Source organism: Hyperoodon ampullatus, assembly GCF_949752795.1.
Source record: "Hyperoodon ampullatus genome assembly, chromosome: 6".
Lineage (NCBI taxonomy): Eukaryota > Metazoa > Chordata > Mammalia > Artiodactyla > Ziphiidae > Hyperoodon > Hyperoodon ampullatus.
In genome coordinates, this window is record NC_136919.1 from 71,004,716 (window position 1) to 71,028,499 (window position 23,784).

A 23,784-nucleotide genomic window follows, 5' to 3' on the forward strand; every position below is an offset into this window, starting at 1 on the left:
ATATTTCCAAAGAGGAAATGCAGATGGCCATCAGGCACATGAAAAGATGCTCAGTATCACAAATCATCAGGGAAATGCAAATCGAAGCCACAATGAGATATCACTTCTCAGCCATCAGAATGGCTATCATCAAAAAAAAAAAAAAAACGCGTAACAAATGTTGGCAAGGGAGGAATGTAAATTGGTGCTGCCACTGTGGAAAACAGTATGGCGGCTTCTCAAAAAATTACAATTAAAACTACCATATGATCTAGCAATTCCACTCCTGGGTATACAGCCAAAAGAAACAAAAACACTAATTCAAAAAGATACATGCACCCCAATGTTCACAGCAGCATTATTTACAACTGCCAAGGTATGGAAGCAATGTAAGTGTCCATTAACAAGTCAATGAATAAAGAAGATGTGGTAGTATACATACGTACATACATACATACACACAATGGAAAACTACTTAGCCATGAAAAAGAATGAAATTTTGCCATTTACAGCAACACGGACAGACTTGGAGGGCATTATGCTAAGTGAAATAAGTCAGACGGAGAAAGACAAATACTGTATGGTTTCACTTATATGTGGAATCTAAAAAATACAACAAACTAGTGAATGAAACAAAAAAGAAGCACCTCACAGATATGGAGAAGAAACTAGTGGTTACCAGTTGGGAGAGGGAAAGGAGGAGAGGATACTATAGGGGTAGAGGGAAAAAAATGATTATGGGATTATATGAAATCATGTGTTTGGAACTTTTGAAAATTGTAAAGCACTATAGAATTTAAAGAATCATTCAATAAAAACAAAAACAACCCACACCAAAAAAAAGTATGGGCAAACACAGAAAACACAAATAACTTATACAAAAACTGTAACTGTTCATATTTATGAATATGGATTTACATAAGGAGATTACCTGACAGAGCTATAGATGTCCAGGGGGGTCTGATCCTTTTCTTTGGCTATTCTCATCATATCTAACACCGCCATCCCAAGACATTCTTCCTGTGTTTCATGAGTAACAGGTACTTTTATCCATCCATGCAAAAAATCATGCCTCCACTAAAGTAAAAAGAAAAGAAATTTAGAAGAAAATATCTCACTATCACATTTTAATCTACTGTTGTATTTTAACCTATAACCTATAACGTAATTTCCAGAATATATGCATTTAAAAAGAACAAAAACTCCTCCCTTGATTTTGAAACATTTTGCCATAAAATTTTAGACGTTCTTTTGCAAATTGAAACTGATTTAAATTGGGTTCCCAATTATAGAATATATATATGACATCAATCTATTCACTGCTTATATCTTTAATTATAACTTCTACATCAAAATTACCTAAATTAAAATAGATATTAATTAAATATATACTGAGTTCCAAATATGCTCAAAGCATTATACTAAGGACTGTTTTGGCCTTAGTAACATGTGGCCTCAGCCTCCAAGGAGACTAAAATGTAGCAGGGATGTGAAACAAGTAAACAAAAAATTATAATGACAGACACTGTATAGTAAGTACCACACAACAGATACTTTAAGAACATAAAAGAAATTGAGATTATATCCAGTAGGAGTAATTAGGGAAGGTTTCACAGAAAATTTTAAATTTCATGTATTCTTTGAAATGAAGAAATTTTTGATGAACACAAAAGAGGATGAGGAAATAGAAGAAATGACACAAAAAGAAAGCACAAGGCATGTTCAGAGATGTGAAGTAGTTTGGTTGGGGCACACAACTGTAAGGGAACAGAGTGAATTAAAACCTGGAAAAGTAAGTTGGGGTCAGACTACAGCTACCCTTCAATGACTTGATCCTAGAAGCAACACAGAACCATTTTCTTAAAAGCATCCGTTTCTTTTTTTTTTTTTTTTTTTTTAATATATTTATTTATTTATTTTTGGCTGTGTTGGGTCTTCGTTGCTGCACGCGGGGGCTACTCTTCGTTGCAGTGTGCAGGCTTCTCATTGCAGTGGCTTCTCTTGTTGCGGAGCATGGGCTCTAGGCGTGCGGGCTTCAGTAGTTGTGGCTTGCGGGCTCAGTAGTTGTGGCTCACGGGCTCAGTAGTTGTGGCTCGCGGGCTCTAGAGCGCAGGCTCAGTAGTTGTGGCGCATGGACTTAGCTGCTCCACGGCATGTGGGATCTTCCCGGACCGGGGCTCAAACCCATGTCCCTTGCATTGGCAGGCAGATTCTTAACCACTGTGCAACCAGGGAATTCCCAAAGCATCAGTTTCTAAAGCATCTTTTCTTAAAGCATCAAGCCTGTTTCATTGGTAGAAGTAGCAATGACAGAAGTGCTTTAAGAAACTAAAGTATTCAATGAGACTCTTTAAGAGGCTGCAGTAATGGTTCAGATATGAGATAGTAAGGATCTGATGTAGAGAACAGAAGACAATAAAGGAGTCTGAAAAATCTGCCAACTTCATAATTATATATAAAGAATGAAGAAAAGAGAAAAAGAGAAGTTCCAAGATTTTGATCTGGATGATTTAAGGACATGGATAAAATCATACTGGACATGTAATGGGGAGAAAGAAAGGGATAGAAGGTTAAAAGCACCAATATTCTAAAAATAATAGCAATTTTCTTTATAAGAAAGGTAAAAGCCATAATATTGGCTGAAATACCAACCAAGGTTTAAACTAAATAAGAGAAATAAAGGATCTTCTATATTTTATATAGGTATCTCCCTTCTTTGCTATGAAAACATCTCATGAAATTAAAGTTTTACATGAATTAAAAAAAATTTTTACTAAAAAAATATGCATTTAAAAGTATATTTGTTTAATATAATATGATATCACTTATAGGTGGCATCTAAAAAACAGGGTACAAATGAACTTATCTACAAAAACAGAAATAGAGTTACACACGTACAAAACAAACTTACGGTTACCAGGGGCTAAGGGGAGGAGGGATAATATGGGAGACTGGGATTGACATATACACACTACTATATATAAAATAGATAACTAATAAGGACCTACTGTATAGCACAGGGAACTCTACTTAATACTCTGTAATGGCCTATATGGGAGAATAATCCAAAAAGAGGGCTATATGTATATGTGTAACTGATTCACTTTGCTGTACCTGAAACTAACACAACATTGTAAATCAACTATACTCCAATAAAAAAATTTTTTTAATATATTTATCTTTCTATTAACAAATTAGAAACATTTTTGTATAAGAAAATATATTACTTAAAAGACACAAACAGGGCTTCCCTGGTGGCGCAGTGGTTGAGAGTCCGCCTGCCGATGCAGGGGACACGGGTTCGTGCCCCGATCCCGGAAGATCCCACATGCCGCGGAGCGGCTGGGCCCGCGAGCCATGGCCGCGGAGCCTGTGTGTCCGGAGCCTGTGCTCCGCAACGGGAGAGGCCACAGCAGTGAGAGGCCCGCGTACAGCAAAAAAAAAAAAAAAAAAAAAAAAAAAAAAAAAAAAAAAAAGACACAAACAATGAAATAACCAGTATTAACCAAAACAAAGGCCTAAATGTCTGTAATACAAAATTAATTCATAAAAGGAGTTAGATTTCTTTTTGCTCAATTTCAAATACTTATTTCACCACATATTTGAAAATATGCAAGTAAGTCATTCTGATTAAGAAAGAGCTACAGATTAGCGATGACTAGGTAGATTATTTTTAATAGCTTGCTTTTGTTTCATATACTATGTAGGACCAGAGGATAATAAATTCTGTTTATGAGGATATTCTGTGGTACTCATGACCCAAAGATAAAATTAGTGAGAGCAGTGCTAACAACATAATCAACCAAATATCCATTAGAGAAAAGTTACAAATGAAATACAGTCCTAAATGCCAAAGCATATTATTTTAAACCAGCCTTCCTACTTCCTGCAGTATGTATCAATAAAAATTTTCTTTAATTAAAACTGCAGAAAAGTAGTTTTTCATCTGGGTAGCTGAAAACAACATTTGAACCAAGAAATTTTATCTGCATTCAGACAGAAAAATAAGAAAACAGTTACAGTCACAGAATCAAAGATGAACCAAGAAAGAACATAAAGTAAATATCCACTTTTTGGCTGAACATACAGGAATTAATTAAAGGTTACTCACATGGCAACAGTATATTTATTGGCTGAGTAGAAAAATTTGATGATATAAGGACAATCTTCAGTAGAAAAATGAATTTAAAAGGGCCATCTCGGGACTTCCCTGGTGGCTCAGTGGTTAACAATATGCCTGCCAATGCAGGGGACGGGTTCGAGCCCTGGTCCGGAAATATCCCACATGCCGCAGAGCAACTAAGCCCGTGAGCCACAACTACTGTGCCTGCACTCTAGAGTCTGTGAGCCACAACTACTGAAGCCCGCACGCTTACAGCCCATGCTCCACAACAAGAGAAGCCACTGCAATGAGAAGCTCGTGCACTGCAATGAGGAGTAGCCCCCGCTCACCACAACTAGAGGAAGCCCACGTGCAGCAATGAAGACCCAACGCAGCCAAAAAGAGCCATCTCACTTTTGGCTTTTATTTGCTTACTGCTTCCAAATCTATATTTCTACAATACTGTCTTTTATACTGTGCTTTAAAAACTTTAGTGGCTGAACTATTTTTTCAGTTATTTTATAATGTCAACGTTTTCTTACAATCTGGTGACATCACTGATCAAATCTGCTATATTTAGTCTATAATATGCATAAAGTCTAACCTGATATCATACAATCTGAGAATAAGTTAATTATTACCTTATTTATTTTCTAGGCATGGATTTAGAGAAATAGAAACATTAAGTAATAGAAAATTGCATGTGGTAGTGTCTAGACACAATTTTGGATTCTACTGTGAAATTATTTTGCCATCCTAAATAAGAAAATCCCTCCTAGGAAGACAAAACTGGAAATCACCCATAATTTTTCTAGATCAGAAGTATAAGATGTCATAGTACTAATATTAGGGTACTAATAAAGTAGATCAATGAATAGTTTAGGAAAACTTGCCTTATTAATGGAACTTAACTAGCATTCCATCAAAATAAACCAGATCTGCAGAATAGATGAAATAATATAATTCTAAAAGCAGTATAAGGTCATAACTTCATAGTACACTATTCTCAGAGGCCTGTCTCTCTTTTCTTTTTTTTTTTTTTTTATGCGGTACGCGGGCCTCTCACCGCCGTGGCCTCTCCCATTGCAGAGCACAGGCTCCGGACGCACAGGCTCAGCGGCCATGGCTCACGGGCCCAGCCGCTCCACGGCATGTGGGATCCTCCTGGACCAGGGCATGAACCCATGTCCCCTGCATCGGCAGGCGGACTCCCAACCACTGCACCACCAGGGAAGCCCTCTCTCTTTTCTTAATGACTACTGAAACAAAGGAAGCTGTAAAAAGTTGGTTTTCAAATGGTTTTTGACAAGAGCAACAAGACCATTCAACAGAGAAAGGATAGTCTTTTCAACAAATGGTGCTGAAAAAACTGGATATCCACACGCAAAACAATGAAGATGGAGCCTTACCTTACACCATACAAAAATTACCTCAAAACATAAAATTGTCATTATATGCAGATGACATGACACTAGATGCAGAAAACCCTAAAGACTCCACACAAAAACTACTAGAACTGATAAAACGAATTCAGCAAGGTAGCAGAATAAAAGATTAACATACAGAACGGTTGCATTTCTTTACCCTAAAAATGAAATATCAGAAAAGGAACATTAAAGAACAATCCCTTTTAAAACCACATCCAAAAAATAAAATAATTAGGAATAAAGCTGATCAAGGAGGTGAAAGACATATGCTGAAAACTATAAAACATTAATAAAGGAAACTGAAGATGATTCAAAGAAATACAAAGATATCCCATGCTCTTGGATTGGAAGAATTAATATTATTAAAATGGCCATACTACCCAAAGAAATCTACAGATTTAATGCAACCCCTTCAAATTACCCATGATATTTTTCACAGAACTAGAACAAATAATCCTAATTTTTATTTTTTAGTTTTGGCTGTGCTGTGCAGCCTGCAGGATTCTTAGTTCCTGACCAGGGATTGAACCTGGGCCCCAGCAGTGAAAGTGCCAAGTCCTAACCACTAGACCACCAGGGAATTCCCAAATAATCCTAAAATTTGTATGAAACCATAAAAGACCCAGAATTGCCAGGGCAATCCTGAGGAAAAAGAGCAAAGCAGGAGGCATACCCTCCCAGACTTCAGACAATATTAAAAGCTACAGTAATCAAAACAGTATGGTACTGGTACAAAAACAGTCATATGGATCAATGAAACAGAATATAGAGCCCAGAAATAAACCCACACACCTACAGTCAATTAATCTTCAACAAAGGAGACAAGAATATACAATGGAAAAAAGTCTCTTCAGCAAGTGGTGTTGGGAAAGTTGGACAGCTGCATGTAAATCAATGAAATCAGAAGACACCCTCACACTGTATACACAAATAAACTCAAAATGGCTTAAAGACTTAAATATAAGACATGATACCAGAAAACTCCTAGAAGAGAACACTGGCAAAACACTCTCTGACATAAATCATACCAATGGTCAGTTTACCAAGGCAATAGAAATAAAAGCAAAAACAAACAACTGGGACCTAGTCCAAACTTACAAGCTTTTACATAGCAAAGGAAACCATAACACAATGAAAAGACAACCTACAGAATGGGAGAAAATACCTGCAAATGATGTGACAAACAAGGGCTTAATTTCCAAAATATACAAATAGCTCATACAATTCAATAACAACAAAACAAATAACCTAATTGAAAAATGGGCAGAAGATATAAAGACATTTCTCCAAAGAAAACATACAGATGGCCAACAGGCACATGAGCAGATGCTCCACATCATTAATTGTGAGAGAAATGCAAATCGAAACTACGAGATACCACCTCACACTTGTCAGAATAGCTATCATTAAAAAGTCTACAAGTAACAAATGCTGGAGAGGATGTGGAGAAAAGGGAACCCTCCTACACTATTGGAGGGAATGTAAGTTGGTGCAGCCACTATGGAGAACAGTATGGAAGCACCTCAAAACTAAAAACAGAGTTGCCATATGATCCAGCAATCCCACTCTTGGCATATATCTGGAAAAACTATAATTCAAAAAGATACAGGCAGGGCTTCCCTGGTGGCGCAGTGGTTGAGAGTCCACCTGCTGATGCAGGGGACACAGGTTCGTGCCCCGGTCCGGGAAGATCCCACATGCCGCGGAGCGGCTGGGCCCGTGAGCCATGGCCACTGAGCCTGTGCGTCTGGAGCCTGTGCTCCGCAACGGGAGAGGCCACAACAGTGAGAGGCCCGCGTACCGCAAAAAAAAAAAAAAAAAAGATACATGTATCCCTATGTTCACAGCAGCTCTATTCACAATAGCCAAGACATGTAAACAACCTAAATGTCCATCAACAGATGAATGGATAAAGAAGATGTGGTACATATATACAATGGAATACTATTCAGCCATAAAAATGAAGGAAATAATGCCATTTGCAGAAACATGGATGGATCTAGAGATTATCATAGGAGTGAAGTAAGTCATACCACCTAGAGTAATGAAAATAAAAACAAAAATAAACAAATGGACCTAATTAAACTTAAAATCTTATGCACAGCAAAGAAAACCATAAACAAAATGAAAAGACAACCCTCAGAATGGGAGAAAATATTTGCAAACGAAGCAACCAACAAGGGATTAATCTCCAAAATATACAAATAGCTCATGCAGCTCAATATCAAAAAAAAACCAAACAACCCAACTGAAAAATGGGCAGAAGATCTAAATAGATATTTCTCCAAAGAAGACAAACGGATGGCCAAAAAACACATGAAAAGATGCTCAACATTAATTATTGGAGAAATGCAAATCAAAACTACAATGAGGGGGGCTTCGCTGGTGGTGCAGTGGTGAGAATCTGCCTGCCAATGCAGGGGACACGGGTTCGAGCCCTGGTCTGGGAAGATCCCACATGCCGCGGAGCAACTAGGCCCGTGAGCCACAACTACTGAGCCTGCGCGTCTGGAGCCTGGGCCCTGCAACAAGAGAGGCCACAATAGTGAAAGGTCTGCACACCGTGATGAAGAGTGGCCCCCGCTCGCCGCAACTAGAGAAAGCCCTCGCATGAAACGAAGACCCAACACAGCCAAAAATAAATATAAATACATAAAAAAACCTTCCCTCTACTTAAAAAAAAAAAAAAACTACAATGAGGTATCACCTCATACCAGTCAAAATGGCCATCATCAAAAAATCTACAAACAATAAATGCTGGAGAGGGTGTGGAGAAAAGGGAACCCTCCTACACTGTTGGTGGGAATGTAAATTGGTACAGCCACTATGGAGAACAGTATGGAGGTTCCTTAAAAAACTAAAAACAGAGCTACCATATGAGCCAGCAATCCCACTCCTGGGCACATATCCAGAAAAAAACCATAATTCAAAAGGATGCATGCACCCCGATGTTCACTGCAGCACTATTTACAATAGCCAGGACATGGAAGCAACCTAAACATCCATTGACAGAGGAATGGATAAAGAAGATGTGGTACATATATACAACAAAATATTACTCAGCCATAAAAAGGAACAAAATAATGCCATTTGCAGTGACATGGATGGATCTGGAGATTGTCATAAAGAGTGAAGTAAGTCAGAAAGAGAAAGACAAATGTTGTATAACACCACTTATATGTGCAATCTAGAAAAATGACACAGACGAGCTTATTTGCAAAGCAGAAATAGAGTCACAGATGTAGGAAACAAACTTATGGTTACCAAGGGGTTGGGGGTGGGATGAACTGGGAGACTGGGATTGACATATATATACTACTATATATAAAATAGATAACTAATGAGAACCTACTATATAGCACAGGGAACTCTACTCAGTGCTCTGTGGTGAATTAAATGGGAAGGGAATCTAAAAAAGAGTGGATATATGTATATGTATAACTGATTTATTTTGCTATGCAGCAGAAACTAACACAACATTGTAAAGCAATATACTCCAATAAAAATTTTTTAAAAAAATGGAGTCAGGGGGCTTCCCTGGTGGCGCAGTGGTTGAGAGTCCACCTGCCGATGCAGGGGACACGGGTTCGTGCCCCGGTCCGAGAGGATCCCACATGCCGCGGAGAGGCTGGGCCCGTGAGCCATGGCTGCTGGGCCTGTGCATCTGGACCCTGTGCTCCACAATGGGAGAGGCCACAACAGTGAGAGGCCCGTGTACCGCAAAAAAAAAAAAAAAAAAAAAATGAAGTCAGAAAGAGAAAGACAAATACCATATGATATCACTTATATGTGGAATCTAAAATATGACACAAATGAACTTATCTATGAAACAGAAACAGACTCACATAGAGAACATGTGTTTGCCAAGGGGGAGTGGGGGTGAGGGAGGGACGGAGTGGGAGTCTGGGGTTAGGAGATGCAAACTAGAATATATAGAATGGATAAATAACAAGGTCCTACTGTACAGCACAGGGAACTATATTCAATATCCTGTGATAAACCATAATTGAAAAGAATATAAAAAAGAATGTAAATATTATATATGTAAAAATGAATCATGTTGCTGTTCAGCAGAAATTAACACAACATTGTAAATCAAATATACTTCAATTTTTTTTTTTTTTTTTTTTTTTTTTTGTGGTACGCGGGCCTCTCACTGTTGTGGCCTCTCCCGTTGCGGAGCACAGGCTCCGGATGCACAGGCGCAGCAGCCATGGCTCACGGGCCCAGCCGCTCCGCAGCATGTGGGATCTTCCCGGACCGGGGCACGAACCCGTGTCCCCTGCATTGGCAGGCGGACTCTCAACCACTGCGCCACCAGGGAAGCCCTACTTCAATTTTTAAAAATTATTTCAAAATGAATCAAAGACCTATATATAAGAGTTAAAACCATAAAATATAAAAAAATAAAGGGGGAAAGCTTCATAATACTGGATTTGGGAATGATTTCTTGGATTTGACACCAAAAGCATAGATAACAAAAGAAAAAATAGATAAACTGCATTACATCAAAACTTAAAATGTTTGTGCATCACAGGACACAATCAACAGTGAAAAGGCAACTCAAGGAATGAGAGAAAATATTTGCAAATCATGTATCTGATAAGGCGTTAACCAGAACACAGAGAGAACACACAGAACTAGACAACAAAAAAACAATCTGATTAAAAAATGGGCAAAAGACTTGAACAGAAATTTCCCCAAAGAAAATATAAAAATGGCCAATAAGCTTATTTTAAAAATGTGCTAAATCACTAATCATTAAGGAAACGCAAATCAAAACCACAACGAGATACCACTTCACACCTATCAGAATGGCCATCATCAAAAAAGCATAAAGTAAGTGTTGGTGAGTATGTGGAATGCTGTGTGCTGCTGGTAATAATGTAAAACGGTGCTGTTGCTATGGAAACAGTATGGCAGTTCCTCAAAAAAATTAAAAATAGAACTACCATATCATCTAGTAATCCCACTTCTGGATAGATATCCAAAAGAATTGAAAGTAGGGTCTCAGAGAGATATCTGTACACCCATGTTCATTGCAGTATTATTCATAAGAGCCAAAAGGTAGAAGCAACCCAACTATCCAACAAGAGATGAATGGGTAAACAAAATGTGGTACATACAATAGAATATTATTCAGCCTTAAAAAGGAAGGAGATTCTGACACATGCTACAACATGGATGAATCCTGAAGACATTATGGTAAGAGAAATAAGCCAGTCACAAAAGAGTAAATACTGTATAATTCCACTTATATGAGCTACCTGGAATAAGCAAATTCATAGAGACAGAAAGTAGAAAGGTGGCTGCCAGGGGTCAGGAGGAGAGGGAAATGAGGAGTTATTTTTTAATGGGTATAAAGTTTCAATTTAGGAAGATGAAAAATGTTCTGGAGATGGATGGTGGTAATGGCTGCAGAACAATATGAAGGTACTGAATTAAATGCCACTGATTTGACCACTTAAAAATGGTTAAAATAGTAAATTTTATTAAGTATATTTTACCCCCTCACACACAAAAAAGTTGGTTGCTCTCATATTGCAAAAGAGAAATATTTTTCAATTTGTTGCTCACAAACTGAACTAGCCCTACTACACATGTTAGAAATGTGAGCTATGAGGATCTGTGAGGTTATTTCCCATGATATTAGCAGATCTGATTCAGAACTTCTTGATCTGATACCTTGGGGATATCAAGGGTGTATCTTTACACAAGAGCACTAATCAAGGCAATAGATAAAAGCATTTAAAAATGTTCAAAAACACCACAAAAATTTAACAATATTAATAAACAACTGGAACACAGTTCTCAGACTAAGTATCAACAACCAGCCACCTTCCTATGAGGGGCTACACAAACTACTGTAGTTCACTTTTTATGCAATTACTTACTTTCTTCACATTTTACGACCCACTAATTAAGTCTGAAATTGTTTAGGAATTTTAAAAATTTTTTCTCTAAAGAAATTTCACTGTCCTATATTCCAGCCACTTAGGTCTACATGAATCATGTTGTAAAACTCAGTCGAAACTTGTGAAATCCTTAAAATGGTCTAAAGCACTAAAATAAAAAGAAAATTCAAAAGGGGCAATTCTAGGAATCTTTATAAGATAGATTCTATTATCCATAAACCATGGGATTAAAAATTAGTGATAAAAGACTCAATTTTGTTACCTCTCTGCACCTGCTGTGCAGACAGAACATCAATTTTCCCATATGTGAATATTTTTCTGATTAAGAGATACATTTACATGGCCAGATATTTATCATTTAACAGATATACATACCTGAGCAAAAAGGTAAGACATGACAAAGTCATCAAGAAGAGGAGCTTCAGCACCTCGAGATATTCCATGCCTATAGGTTCTGTTGCTGCCATTACAATACCAGTAAGGAAAGTAAAATCTACGAGAAAATTAAAACAATCAAAAAAATCAGTCAGCCTCCGACAGTTCTAATATAAACACACTGTATATATATAACCACTTCCGATCTACCAAAAGGTATTATCCCATAATCAGAAAACACAACTAACAGTGTTAAATACCAAGTGAGGACAAAAGGAAATATGGGTAAAGCCATGGTAATAATACAGCCAGAAAATACAAGAAACATAATTTTAAAATCCATATTCTGCCTTCTTCCATGAACAGAACATAGAAGCAAATAATAGAAAATAGAGAAATGTAGAAATGAAACATTAACAAAAAAAATTTTAGTATGGACACCAGGGGGGAAAGTGGGGGGGTGGTAATGGTGGGATGAATTGGGAGATTGGGAATGACATATATACACTAATATGTATAAAATAGATAATTAATAAGAAACTGCTGTATTAAAAAATAAAATAAAATTCAAAAAAAGTTTTTAATGTAATTCTAGGAACATCAGTAGAGGAATCTGAAAATGCTAATTTGGTGTGAAAACAAATAATTGCTTCTTCTTTACAGAAACAGAGATTACATAAAAAAGAATGAAATAATGCCATTTGCAGCTACACAGACAGACCTAGAGATTATCATATTAAGCGAAGCCAGTCAGAAAGAGAAAGACAAATACCATATGATATCACTTACCTGTGGAATCTAAAATATGACACAAATGAACTTATCTATGAAACAGAAACAGACTCACAGACATAGAGAACAGACTTGTGGTCGCCAAAGGGGAAGGGGAGTGGGGGAGGGTTGGATTGTGAGTTTGGGGTTAGCAGATGCAAACTATTATATACAGAATTGATAAACAAGGTCCTACTATATAGCACAGGGATATTCAATATCCTGTAATAAGCTATAATGGAAAAGAATATGAAAAAGAATATATATAAATATGTATAACTGAATCATTTTACTGTACACAAGAAACTAACACAACATTGTAAATTGACTATATTTCAGTTTAAAAAAATGGAGGTTACAAACTTGTCCTTCAGAGAAACAAACAAATTCTATATTGCTTTTTTTATTTACAGCTCTACTGAGATATAATTCACATAAAGTTCACTCATTTAAAGTATACAATTCAATGTTTTTAGTATATTCAAAGCACTGTACAAACATCACCACAACCTAACTTTAGAACATCTTTATCTCCCATAAAAGAAATTCCCTACCCAAGCCACCCATATCTACTCCTCAGCCCTAAGTTACCACTAGTCTACCTCTATAAATTTGTCTATTCTGGATATTTTATATAAATGGAATCATATAATATGTGGCTTTTTCTACCTTCTTTCACTTAGCATAATGTTTTCAAGGATCATCCGCATTTATAGCAGCATCAGTACTTCATTTCTTTTTATTGCCCAATTAAATTCCCATTGTACGGATATACCACATTTTGCTTAACCATTCATGACTTCATGGACATTTGGTTTGTTTCCATCTTTTTGCTATTGTGAATAATGTTGCTATGAATAATCATACACAAGTTTTCTTTCCTGTGAATGTATGTTTTCATTTCTCTTGCATATATACCTAGGGTGGCACTGCTGAATCATATGATAATTCCATGTTTATCTTTTAAAGGAGTAGCCAAACTGTCTTTCAAAGCAGCACTATTTTATACTTCTAACAACAATGTATGAGTGTCCCAATAGGTCACATCCTTGCCAACACTTGGGTGGAGAGTTTAGCTAAGTTAATCTATGGTGCTGCTGACTCAGCATTCATTTTGTTTCGTCAAGGGTCCTGTAGTGACCTTAAACTAACATTAGCTCCCACACAAACGCATGCCCTAGAGAACAACTTGCAGAGTCACAAGCAAATGTAAGTTCCTTATACGACTTCCCCAACAGCCTCTGTGATCAACAGTCATCCCTGCCTCCCAGTGTCTAGTCCTATGCACCTCTTCAATAAGATCCCTACGTGGCTTACCAAAACCCAACTCTTTTGAATTGACCAGTCTGGCCTTAGTCCAGGAACCCCAAGGTACTCTACACTTAAACCCTAATAAAGGCACGTGCTCCAGGTCCTGACTCTATCTGCACTGTGCCTTGACCTCTCCATGTGACCCCTTAAGGCATGCGGGTACTTCCTCAAGAACCTGTGAGTAATAAACTTTTTTCTCCTTCAATTCCTCTTGTAGTCTGTTGTTGAAATGTGGCTCACCATGTGGCACCCTATGTTCCACTTAATAAGAGGTAATTTGACAAATTTTTTTAAATCTTTTGGCCACATCGCGCAGCACATGGGATCTTAGTTCCCCAACCAGGGATCGAACCTGTGCCCCCTGCATTGGCAGCATGGAGTCTTAACCACTGGACCACCAGGGAAGTCCCTAATCTGACAAATTTATAACAATGTGTTATCGTCCACCTTTTTTTTTTTTTTTTGGCAGTACGTGGGCATCTCACTGCTGTGGCCTCTCCCGTTGCGGAGCACAGGCTCCGGACGCGCAGGCTCAGCGGCCATAGCTCACGGGCCCAGCCGCTCCGCGGCATGTGGGATCCTCCCAGACCGGGGCACGAACCCGCATCCCCCGCATCGGCAGGCGGACTCTCAACCACTGCGCCACCAGGGAAGCCCAGGAAAGTTTTTTTAAATTACTAATTGAATTCCATTTCTTTACTTGTTAAGGTCTATTCAGACATTCTACTTCTTGCTTTGTCAGTTCTACAGTTTGTGTCTTTCTAAACATTTGTCCATTTCATTTGGTTATGTAGTTTGTTGGCATACAGTTGTTCCTTATAATCCTTTTTATTTCTGTAAGGTCACAGTAATGTTACCTCTTTTATTCCTGATTTTAATAATTTAAGCTTCTCTTTTTATCTTGGTCAGTCTAGCTAAAGGTTTACTGACATTGTTGATCTTTTCAAAGAACCAACTTTTGGTTTCTTGATTTTCTGTTGTCTTCCTATTCTCTATTTCATTTATTTCTACTCTGATCTTTATTATTTCCTTCCTTCAACTTGATTTGAATTTAATTTACTCTTCTTTTTCTATTTTGTTAAAGTGGAATATTAATGGCTTTCAGAACTTTTTTCTTTTTTAATATAGGCACTTATAGCTATGAATTTCCTTTAAGCATTGTTTTAGCTGCATACCATAAGTTTTGATATGACCCGTTTTCATTTTCAGTCATATCAAAGTATTTTCCATTTTCCTTTGTGATTTCTTCTTTGACCCCTCAGTTATTTATAAGCGTGTTGTTAATTACCATGTATTTGTGAATTTTCCAGATCTCCTTCTGTTAATGATTCCTAATTTAATTCCACTGTGGTCAGAGAACATACTTTGTATGACTTCAATCTTTGTAAATTTATTGAGATTCATTTTGTGGACTAACGTATGATCTATCCTGGAGAATATTCCATATGCACTTAAAAAGAATGTGTATTGTGCTGTGGTTGGGTGCAGTGTTCTATATATGTATGTCTAGCTGGTTTACAGTGTTGGTCAAGTCTTCTATTTCCTTGCTGATCTTCTGTCTAGTTGTTCTGTCCATTACTGAAAGTGACGTATTGAAGTCTCCAACTATTATTGTTGAATTGTCTAGTTTTCCTTTTAATTCTTTCATTACTGCTTCATTTATTTTGGAGCTCTGTAGTTGGATACAACTTATAACAATTCTAAACAAATGTTATTATGTTTCTTAACAGATTAACTCCTTGATAATTATAAAATGTCCCTCCTCTGTCTCTAGCAACAATATATATCTTAAAGACAATTTTGTCTGATATTAATACAGCTACTCCAGCTCTCTTTTGGTTACTGAATGCCTGTTTTATCTTTTTAAATCCTTTACTTTCAAGTTATTTGTGTTTTTGAATGCAAAGTGTGCCTCTTATAGATAGCATGTAATTTAAGGTTTTTTTTAAATTCAGTCCTCCAATCTCTGCCTTTTGACCTGAGTGTTTAATTCGTTTACATTTAAGGCAATTACTGTTAATAAAGTATTTATTATATCTGTCATTTTGCTTCTATTAGGCTTTTTATTGATTTTTTGTTCATATATTCCTCCATTATTACTATAGATATTTTCTAGTGTATTACATACATTAAGTGTCTTGTTTTATCTTTTACTATATATTTTTGAGTTATTTTCACAGGAGTCTCCCAGAGGATTACAACAGACATTTTAACTTAAACAATCTAGTTCTTATTCATATCAACTTAATTTCAATAAAATACAGAAACTCTGTTCCATTCCCTTTATTCTATATTTGTCATAAAAGTTACATCTTTATACAGTATAAGCCCTCCAACACAGTTTTATAATTGTTGCTCTTTTATGCTGATTTTGAAATAACCCATAAATATGTAATAAATCAAACGAAGAATAGCCTCTGAACAAAAGGTAGGTGGAATTTTTTTTTAATTATATAAAATCTCCTTTTGGGTAGTTTCTGGTTAGACTATCCTTGGAACTTTTGATTATAGGTAGCAATGGATATGTGCCCCCTTAGTTTAAAAATATGAGAAAGTCATGAATTTGATAAAGGGACATATTTTTTCATTCTCAAGAAGAGGTCAGCAAACTATGGCTCACAGGCCCAATCTGTTCCACTACCAATTTTTATAAAGTTTTACTGGAACACAGTCATGGCCATTCATTTACTTACTGTCTATGGTTGCTTTCACACTATAATAATAGAGTTGAATAACTACAACAGAGACAGTATGGCCTTCAATGCCTAAAACATTTACTATCTGGCTTCTTACAGAAAAAGACTGCAGATCACTGCTCTACAAACATTAAAAAAAAAGATATACTACTTGCTGATTGCAGATAGTAATTATAGAAAGTGATAAAGAAAAGATTCTTAATAAGATACTGATATTTTGTGAAACATATGCATATTACCCTGCTTCTTTAAATAACACAAATTGAAAAGTCTTAAAATCTGCATAAGTCTTACATAACTTTGAATAGATTTAATCCTAGGTACCTTATGTTTTTTGTTGTTATTAGTCATTATTTTAAGTGACCTCTTTCTGTTTGTTTGTGGTGCATGGAAATAGTTAATTTTTTAACATACTGATCACGTAAATCTAGCCTTCTGCTGAATGATTATTATTGATGCCTGTAGATTTGTTCATATTTCCTATGTTCACAATCATATCATCCCCAAATAATGACTTTTTGCTTCTTTGTTCTCAATTATGAAATATTTTATTTATTTTTCCTGTCTTACTATACTGGTTAGGAACTCCACCAAAATCCTATATATAAGCAGTGATCACAGCCATCTTTGTTTTCTATACATCTTGTTCCTGATTTTAAAGAGAATGCTTCTAACATTTTACCATTTAAGAATATTATTTGACACATGTTTTTTGCAGATATACTTTGTCATGGTAAGAATGCCTCTCTTTTTTTTTTTTTTTTTTTTGCAGTATGCTGGCCTCTCACTGTTGTGGCCTCTCCCGTTGCGGAGCACAGGCTCTGGAGGTGCAGGCTCAGCGGCCACGGCTCACGGGCCCAGCCGCTCCGCAGCATGTGGGATCTTCCCGGACCGAGGCACGAACCCGTGTTCCCCGCATCGGCAGGCGGACTCTCAACCACTGTGCCACCAGGGAAGCCCAGGATGCCTCTTTTAAGTCTTAGTTTATTAAGGTCTCCTTTTCTTTTCTTTTTAGAAACATGAGTCCATTTTCTTTTTTACTATGCAACACTGACCCTGTATGGAATGGATCTATTTCATAAGTAAGAACCAGAGATCAAACTTATTTCTTTGTTTCATCCTTTTGAATGGAAAAGTACCTCTGGATTTCTCTAAATTGGTACTACATATTACCAAAGATTATCAAATAAAGTAACTTATAATTTGAGGTTGTAAATAATCACTGGCAAAATCTTATCTTTCCTTCACTTCAACTTAAAAAAAAGTTATTAAAAAGAAAAAATGTGAGATTACATATTATTGAACAAAACATCAAATTTCCTGGGAAACTATCAATATTCCAAACATTTAGGATTTTGCTAGTAAAGGCCATTCTTGCCCTGTTCAAATTTTAATTATAATCTTAAGTGGTAAAGTAGCATCTCACCAAGACAGGTTTATTCTCAGAGCATTCTAGTTAAAGAACATGTATGAACACTTTCTCTAGTGGGGAAAGAGAGTCTTAATTGAAGAAAATTAGATGCTAATTGGTTCTGGTCTCCGATATTAAAGACCTTGCAATTAAAAAATATGGTTGATAATTTCTCCCACTTTGCCCTTTTACTATTAAGTTAATTAGTCACTTTACTGGAGAAAGTACCTGACTCTGTAGAGTACATTGTGCCTGGTTGATTCATCTATATGGAAGACGTGGTTGGGTGGATACCAGATCCTTTCTGTTTCATTCATTAAAGCAAACATACTATGATACACAGGTGTGATTCCTAGGAAAGAAGCAGAAAAAAAAATTATTAGATAGTGAAGTACATTTACATAAGATCTATAATCTGCAATGGGTCTGAAGTAACAACACTTAAAATCAGCACAAAATGCAGTAGCAGTCAAAATCTTCTTGTTCAACACGACTTACAACTGAATTCTTAATTAAATATATTTTTCCCCTATATTTTAAAATTTGATTGCTAGGATTCTTTCAAGCACATTATAAAATATATTTTATCTAGTTTTTTAGTTGTCCTGTACAGTAAGGTTGATACAAAGTTACGTGTGTTTTAAATAATAATGAGGGTACCAAATAACTAAAATACTTAGGAGTCATCAGATGCTTTAAAGAGAACAGTGAATCAGTTTTATTTTTAAATGTCAAGTTTTACACAATTTACTAGTCATTATATCCTCTGCACTATTTAAACTTACAATGAAAAACTTTAAACATCAACTTAAAATACAAGAATTGTTTTCAAAGATATTTTAGGAGGTACATTAACAAAAGGCTGAAGGACAGTGGACTTTTAAAAAAACATACAGAACACCTAAGTCACACAATTAAATAACGCATATTATTTCCAAGCACATACAGAACATTCACACATACATACACCCAAACAAATAAATACCAATCATGTGGAGACTAAAAACAAGTCTCCAAAAATGCCAGAGAATGATCATACATACCATGTTTTCTAATCACACTTCAATTAAATCAGAAATGAATACTAAGAAAAAAATTTTTAATCCTATATATTTGTAAACATAAGCCTCACAGAAAGTATGTTTACTCTAGTGATGTTTTCATTCTTTTCCACTGTAGGCAAAACGACACCAACTTGACACACTGACAATGAAGATTTAAATTTTTTATTTAAGGGCTTCCCTGGTGGCGCAGTGGTTGGGAGTCCTCCTGCCGATGCGGGGGAGGTGGGTTCGTGCCCCGGTCTGGGAGGATCCCGCATGCCGCGGAGCAGCTGGGCCCGTGGGCCATGGCCGCTGGGCCTGTGTGTCCGGGGCCTGTGCTCCGCGGCGGGAGGGGCCGCAGCAGTGGGAGGCCCACATACCGCAAAAAAAATAAATAAATAATTTTTTAATTTAAGTTATTAACATAACTGTCTACTCATAAATATGTAATAATTGCAATTAGTTATATATAAAAACAGTATTCAGTAACAACTTTGAAACTGTATCCTTGCATCATTTTTGAATTTACAAATACTTCTAAATATCTCACAGGTCATAGGAGAAATTATAACAGAAATTTAAAAGCACTTATAATGAATGATGACCAATACCATGTATTAAATGATGGAATATAACTAAAGTGATGCTCAAGAGGTAAAATTGTAGCTTTAACCTGCTTATATTAGAAAATCACAGATAATGACCTAAATTATCTAACTCAATACATTAGAAAACAACAGACTAATCCCAAAGACAGATGAAAGAAGGACATGATAGAGTAGAAGTTAACAGAGAATAAAGATTCAATAAAGAGAATCAACAAAATAAAATCTGATTATTTGTAATTACTAACAAAATAAATAAGCCTTTGTCCAGCCTGATCAAGAAAAAAAAAAAAAAGAGGCATAGATAAACATTAAGAATTTTTTAAAGTATAATTACAGGTATACGTTATAAAGACAAAAAGAGTGTTAGAATAAATTTTGGCAGTAAATTTGAAAATGTAGACAACTGGACAATTTTTGAAAATCTACATAACTTTAAAAAATGGATTCAAGAATTTTAAAACTTCAAAAGAAAAATACCTATTAAAGAAACAATCTAAGCACTTAAAAAGTTGAGGTCAGGGCTTCCCTGGTGGCGCAGTGGTTGAGAGTCCGCCTGCCGATGCAGGGGACATGGGTTCATGCCCCAGTCCGGGAAGATCCCACATGCCGCGGAGCGGCTAGGCCCGTGAGCCATAGCTGCTGAGCCTGCGCGTCCGGAGCCTGTGCTCCACAACGGGAGAGGCCACAACAGCGAGAGGCCTGTGTACCACAAAAAAAAAAAAAAAAAAAAAAAAGTTGAGGAGAAGAAAGGAGGAAGAAGGGGAAAAAAAGGAAGAATGACAAAGAAGAAAGAGAAAACCACCAGCAGACTCAGATGAAATTTATACGTGAGTTCAACTAAATATGAAGACAATTCCAGTCTTAAGTATACTATTACAGAGAACAGAAAAAGAGAACAGAAAAACTGACACACATTTTGTGACTTCAGTTTGAGCATGATACCAAAACCAGATAAAGACATCATAAAAGGACAGATTTCACTTACAAAAATAGATTCAAAAATCCTAAAATAAATATTTGCAAACCAAATCCAGCAATGTTTCTTAGAAAAAAATTATGACAAAGTTCATTTATCCTAAGAATGCAGAGATGGACAAATTAGGAAAATCTATTAATATAATTCATCACGATAACATAGTAGAAAAAAGTCTGAAGTAAAATGACAAAATGATGAATCTGAAAAGTTGGGTGGTGAGCACACTGATATGTATTTTATCTTTCTACACAAAGAATTACTTGAAATATTTTAAAATTAAAAAATCAGGATTAAAAAGGCAAAACAGAAAAATAAAAAGTGAAAATGGCAAAAAATGGAAATAAGTTATTCACAGTAGAGCAAATCCACATGACTAATAAACATGGGAAAGGATGGTAATACTTAGTAATGAAGAAAATGCAAATTTAAATTAATATCACTTTATCCCCATTCAACTAGCAAAAATAATAAGAGGGGTAGCACCTAGTGCTGACTGAGTTGCAGTGAAAAGGGAGCTATGACATAATTGCTAGAAATGTAAACTACTGCAGCTTCTGAGAAAGGAGTACCTATACAATTTTGAGAAATCAATGTCAGTAAAAATTTAAAATATCCTTTTAACCCAGCAATCTCTTCTATGTACTCCTAAAAATGTAGTATAGTAGTAAGAAAATAGAAAGAAATAAAATATAAATTTGAGAGCAGAAGATATGAAAAAATTGTGGTGGTATAATCTATGCCGTGGACCATTATGAAATTCAATAAAAAGAATAAGTTAGTACAAAAGCAGTTGGCTTAATTAGATTTTTCACAATGTATATTTTCATGAGAAAAGCAAGAAGCACACAAGGGTATGTAATATGATTCCATTTTATAAAATAATATATAATCTCAAAATCCCAATGACTGTGGGTATGGGAGGGAGGGGGATTGTGTGTCCCTATATGATTATATGATTATGGAGAAAACTCTGGGAGGATATACAAGAGATTATTGTCTTAGTTGCCAGGATGGGACTAAGGGAAAAGGAAGGTAAAAGTACAGTGGAGAAGAAACTTCTTTCTTTAAAAAGAATTCATTAAGTAAAAGCAGGAAGCTTCATGTCAAAAAGAAAGGAATGGGAAAGGGAAAAAAAGAAAAAAGACACTAATGAATACCAAGATAAGGGTTTACCATGTGTATCATCTTGAAACTGTAGAGAATAATGGCTTGTTATTCTCTAAACTTTAAAATAACCATAAGATGACAGGAAATAATACCATTCAAATAATTTGAGAAATAATTATTTTGTCTGAGTATTATCTCGATCTAGGCTAATTATGCATCGAAAAAATATTTTAAACTTGAAATTTTGAAGAACATTATCTAATCAATCAAAAGTTAGCATTATAATCCCATGTCTGTGTGCCTTGCACATACTACTTCTTTTATCTAGAAGGTACAAGGTACTATCTCTCCTCTATGCACAAAATGGGTCACATTGCCAGTGTTTCAGGTATATACATGAGAGACACAGTGGGAGATGAAACTGCCCAGGAAGGGACCACAAAAGACCGGATATGAGATTGCCTTGGGGAAAAAAAAAAAACTACTGAAAAGAGAACCTTAGCAAAAAAGTAGCACTCAGTTTAAATGTAATCATGCAAATAAAACTGTATATGGAACCATTATTCTTAGCATATGATGATAAGGATATTTTCTGAACAAGATGATGGCATGATTTTCAAACAATAGCATAATTACACAAAGCCGGAAAAGTGAACTCATACTGATGAATCATAAGGATTTCTTAAAATGATGAAAAATGATTTCTTAACGTAAGTAAGACTCCATACCTTAATGACAGGTATCAAGATAGGAAAATAAATGTACCCATATACATTGGCACAAAAGGGTCAGAACAAGGAGACACACACCAAAAGAAAAATAGTTACGTCACCCTTCAAACAAAAGCAGAAAACAGGGCTTCCCTGGTGGCACAGTGGTTGAGAGTCCGCCTGCCGATGCAGGGGACACGGGTTCGTGCCCCGGTCCGGGAGGATCCCGCATGCCGCGGAGTGGCTGGGCCCGTGAGCCATGGCTGCTGAGCCTGCACATCCGGAGCCTGTGCTCCGCAACGGGAGAGGCCACAACAGTGAGAGGCCCATGTACAGCAAAAAAAAAAAAAAAAAAAAAAAAAACAAGCAGAAGACAGTGCTTATAGTCATGTTTAGTCACACTACCTTATTCCAAAATGGCAATTATATATTAATAGTTATTTCATGTTTTTCTTACTAGTTCATGTTAATTGGACTGTCCTAGGAAGGAAGAAAAGGCAGTGATACTGTGTTTGAGATATACATTATTTTGAATAGATTGGACCTCAAAGAAACCTCAAAGTCATTTTTAACTCCCTTTCTTTCCCTACACACCAAGTCCAAATTATTCTTATTTTTATTTATTAATAAAATCATATTAATTAGTTCAAAATGTTTCTTCTTTTCCAAGCCATTACCAGAATTGTGATTTAATTCTGTATCATTCTAGACCAAGAATAGTCATCATTCCACTAATATTAACAGAGTCCCTATTCTATAATATGCACAAGATAGGTATGGAAAACACAAAAATGAAAATAGTGCCTAACTCTAAGGATCTCACAGTGTAGTAGATGACATAGAGAAGCCATTAGAGAATTACAATTCAAGAAATTAAGTGTAACGACAGTAAAGACAACAAGAAAACACAAAAGTACAAAGAGGTGACAAACATTCTTTGCTTGACCAAATTTTAGTCAGGCTCCTCTGAACCCTCTCCCTAACAAGTCCCAACCATGTATTTCCTTGTAGAATTCAGTTTAAGCAGGAATCCTGCTTAAGTCCTTTCAGCAAGATTTCGCCACCTTTGATATCTGATCAAATTCTTCACCCCTACCATCCCCCAGGTGGTAGATGATCACCTTGGCCTGCTCAGCAAGAATCCTCTGTTAGGCTGGTTCAGCCAAAAATATTCCCAGACTTTATGTCTCCTCTAGTAATGTTCCATTCACCAATGCCCCCACCCTACTTGCTCCTTGGCTATAAATTCCCACTCATTCAGACTGTATCTAGAATTAAGCCCACTTCTCTACTGGAGTAGCTTCCCCTACTACAATAGTTGTTTAAATAAAGTCCATCTTTATCACTTTAACT

General features: G+C 36.2%; 1 protein-coding gene across 1 annotated transcript in view; it reads right to left on the reverse strand.

The window, feature by feature from the left end:
* JAK2 (Janus kinase 2) overlaps positions 1–23,784 on the reverse strand; it is a 138,647-nt gene that overhangs the window by 45,279 nt on the left and 69,584 nt on the right. The window contains exons 3-5 of the mRNA XM_079706852.1: positions 18,216–18,339; positions 11,799–11,916; positions 911–1,056 (exon numbers count right to left, since the gene is read on the reverse strand). Coding sequence (XP_079562978.1) covers positions 911–1,056; positions 11,799–11,916; positions 18,216–18,339 — 388 coding nt within the window. The remainder of the gene's footprint in view (positions 1–910; positions 1,057–11,798; positions 11,917–18,215; positions 18,340–23,784) is intronic.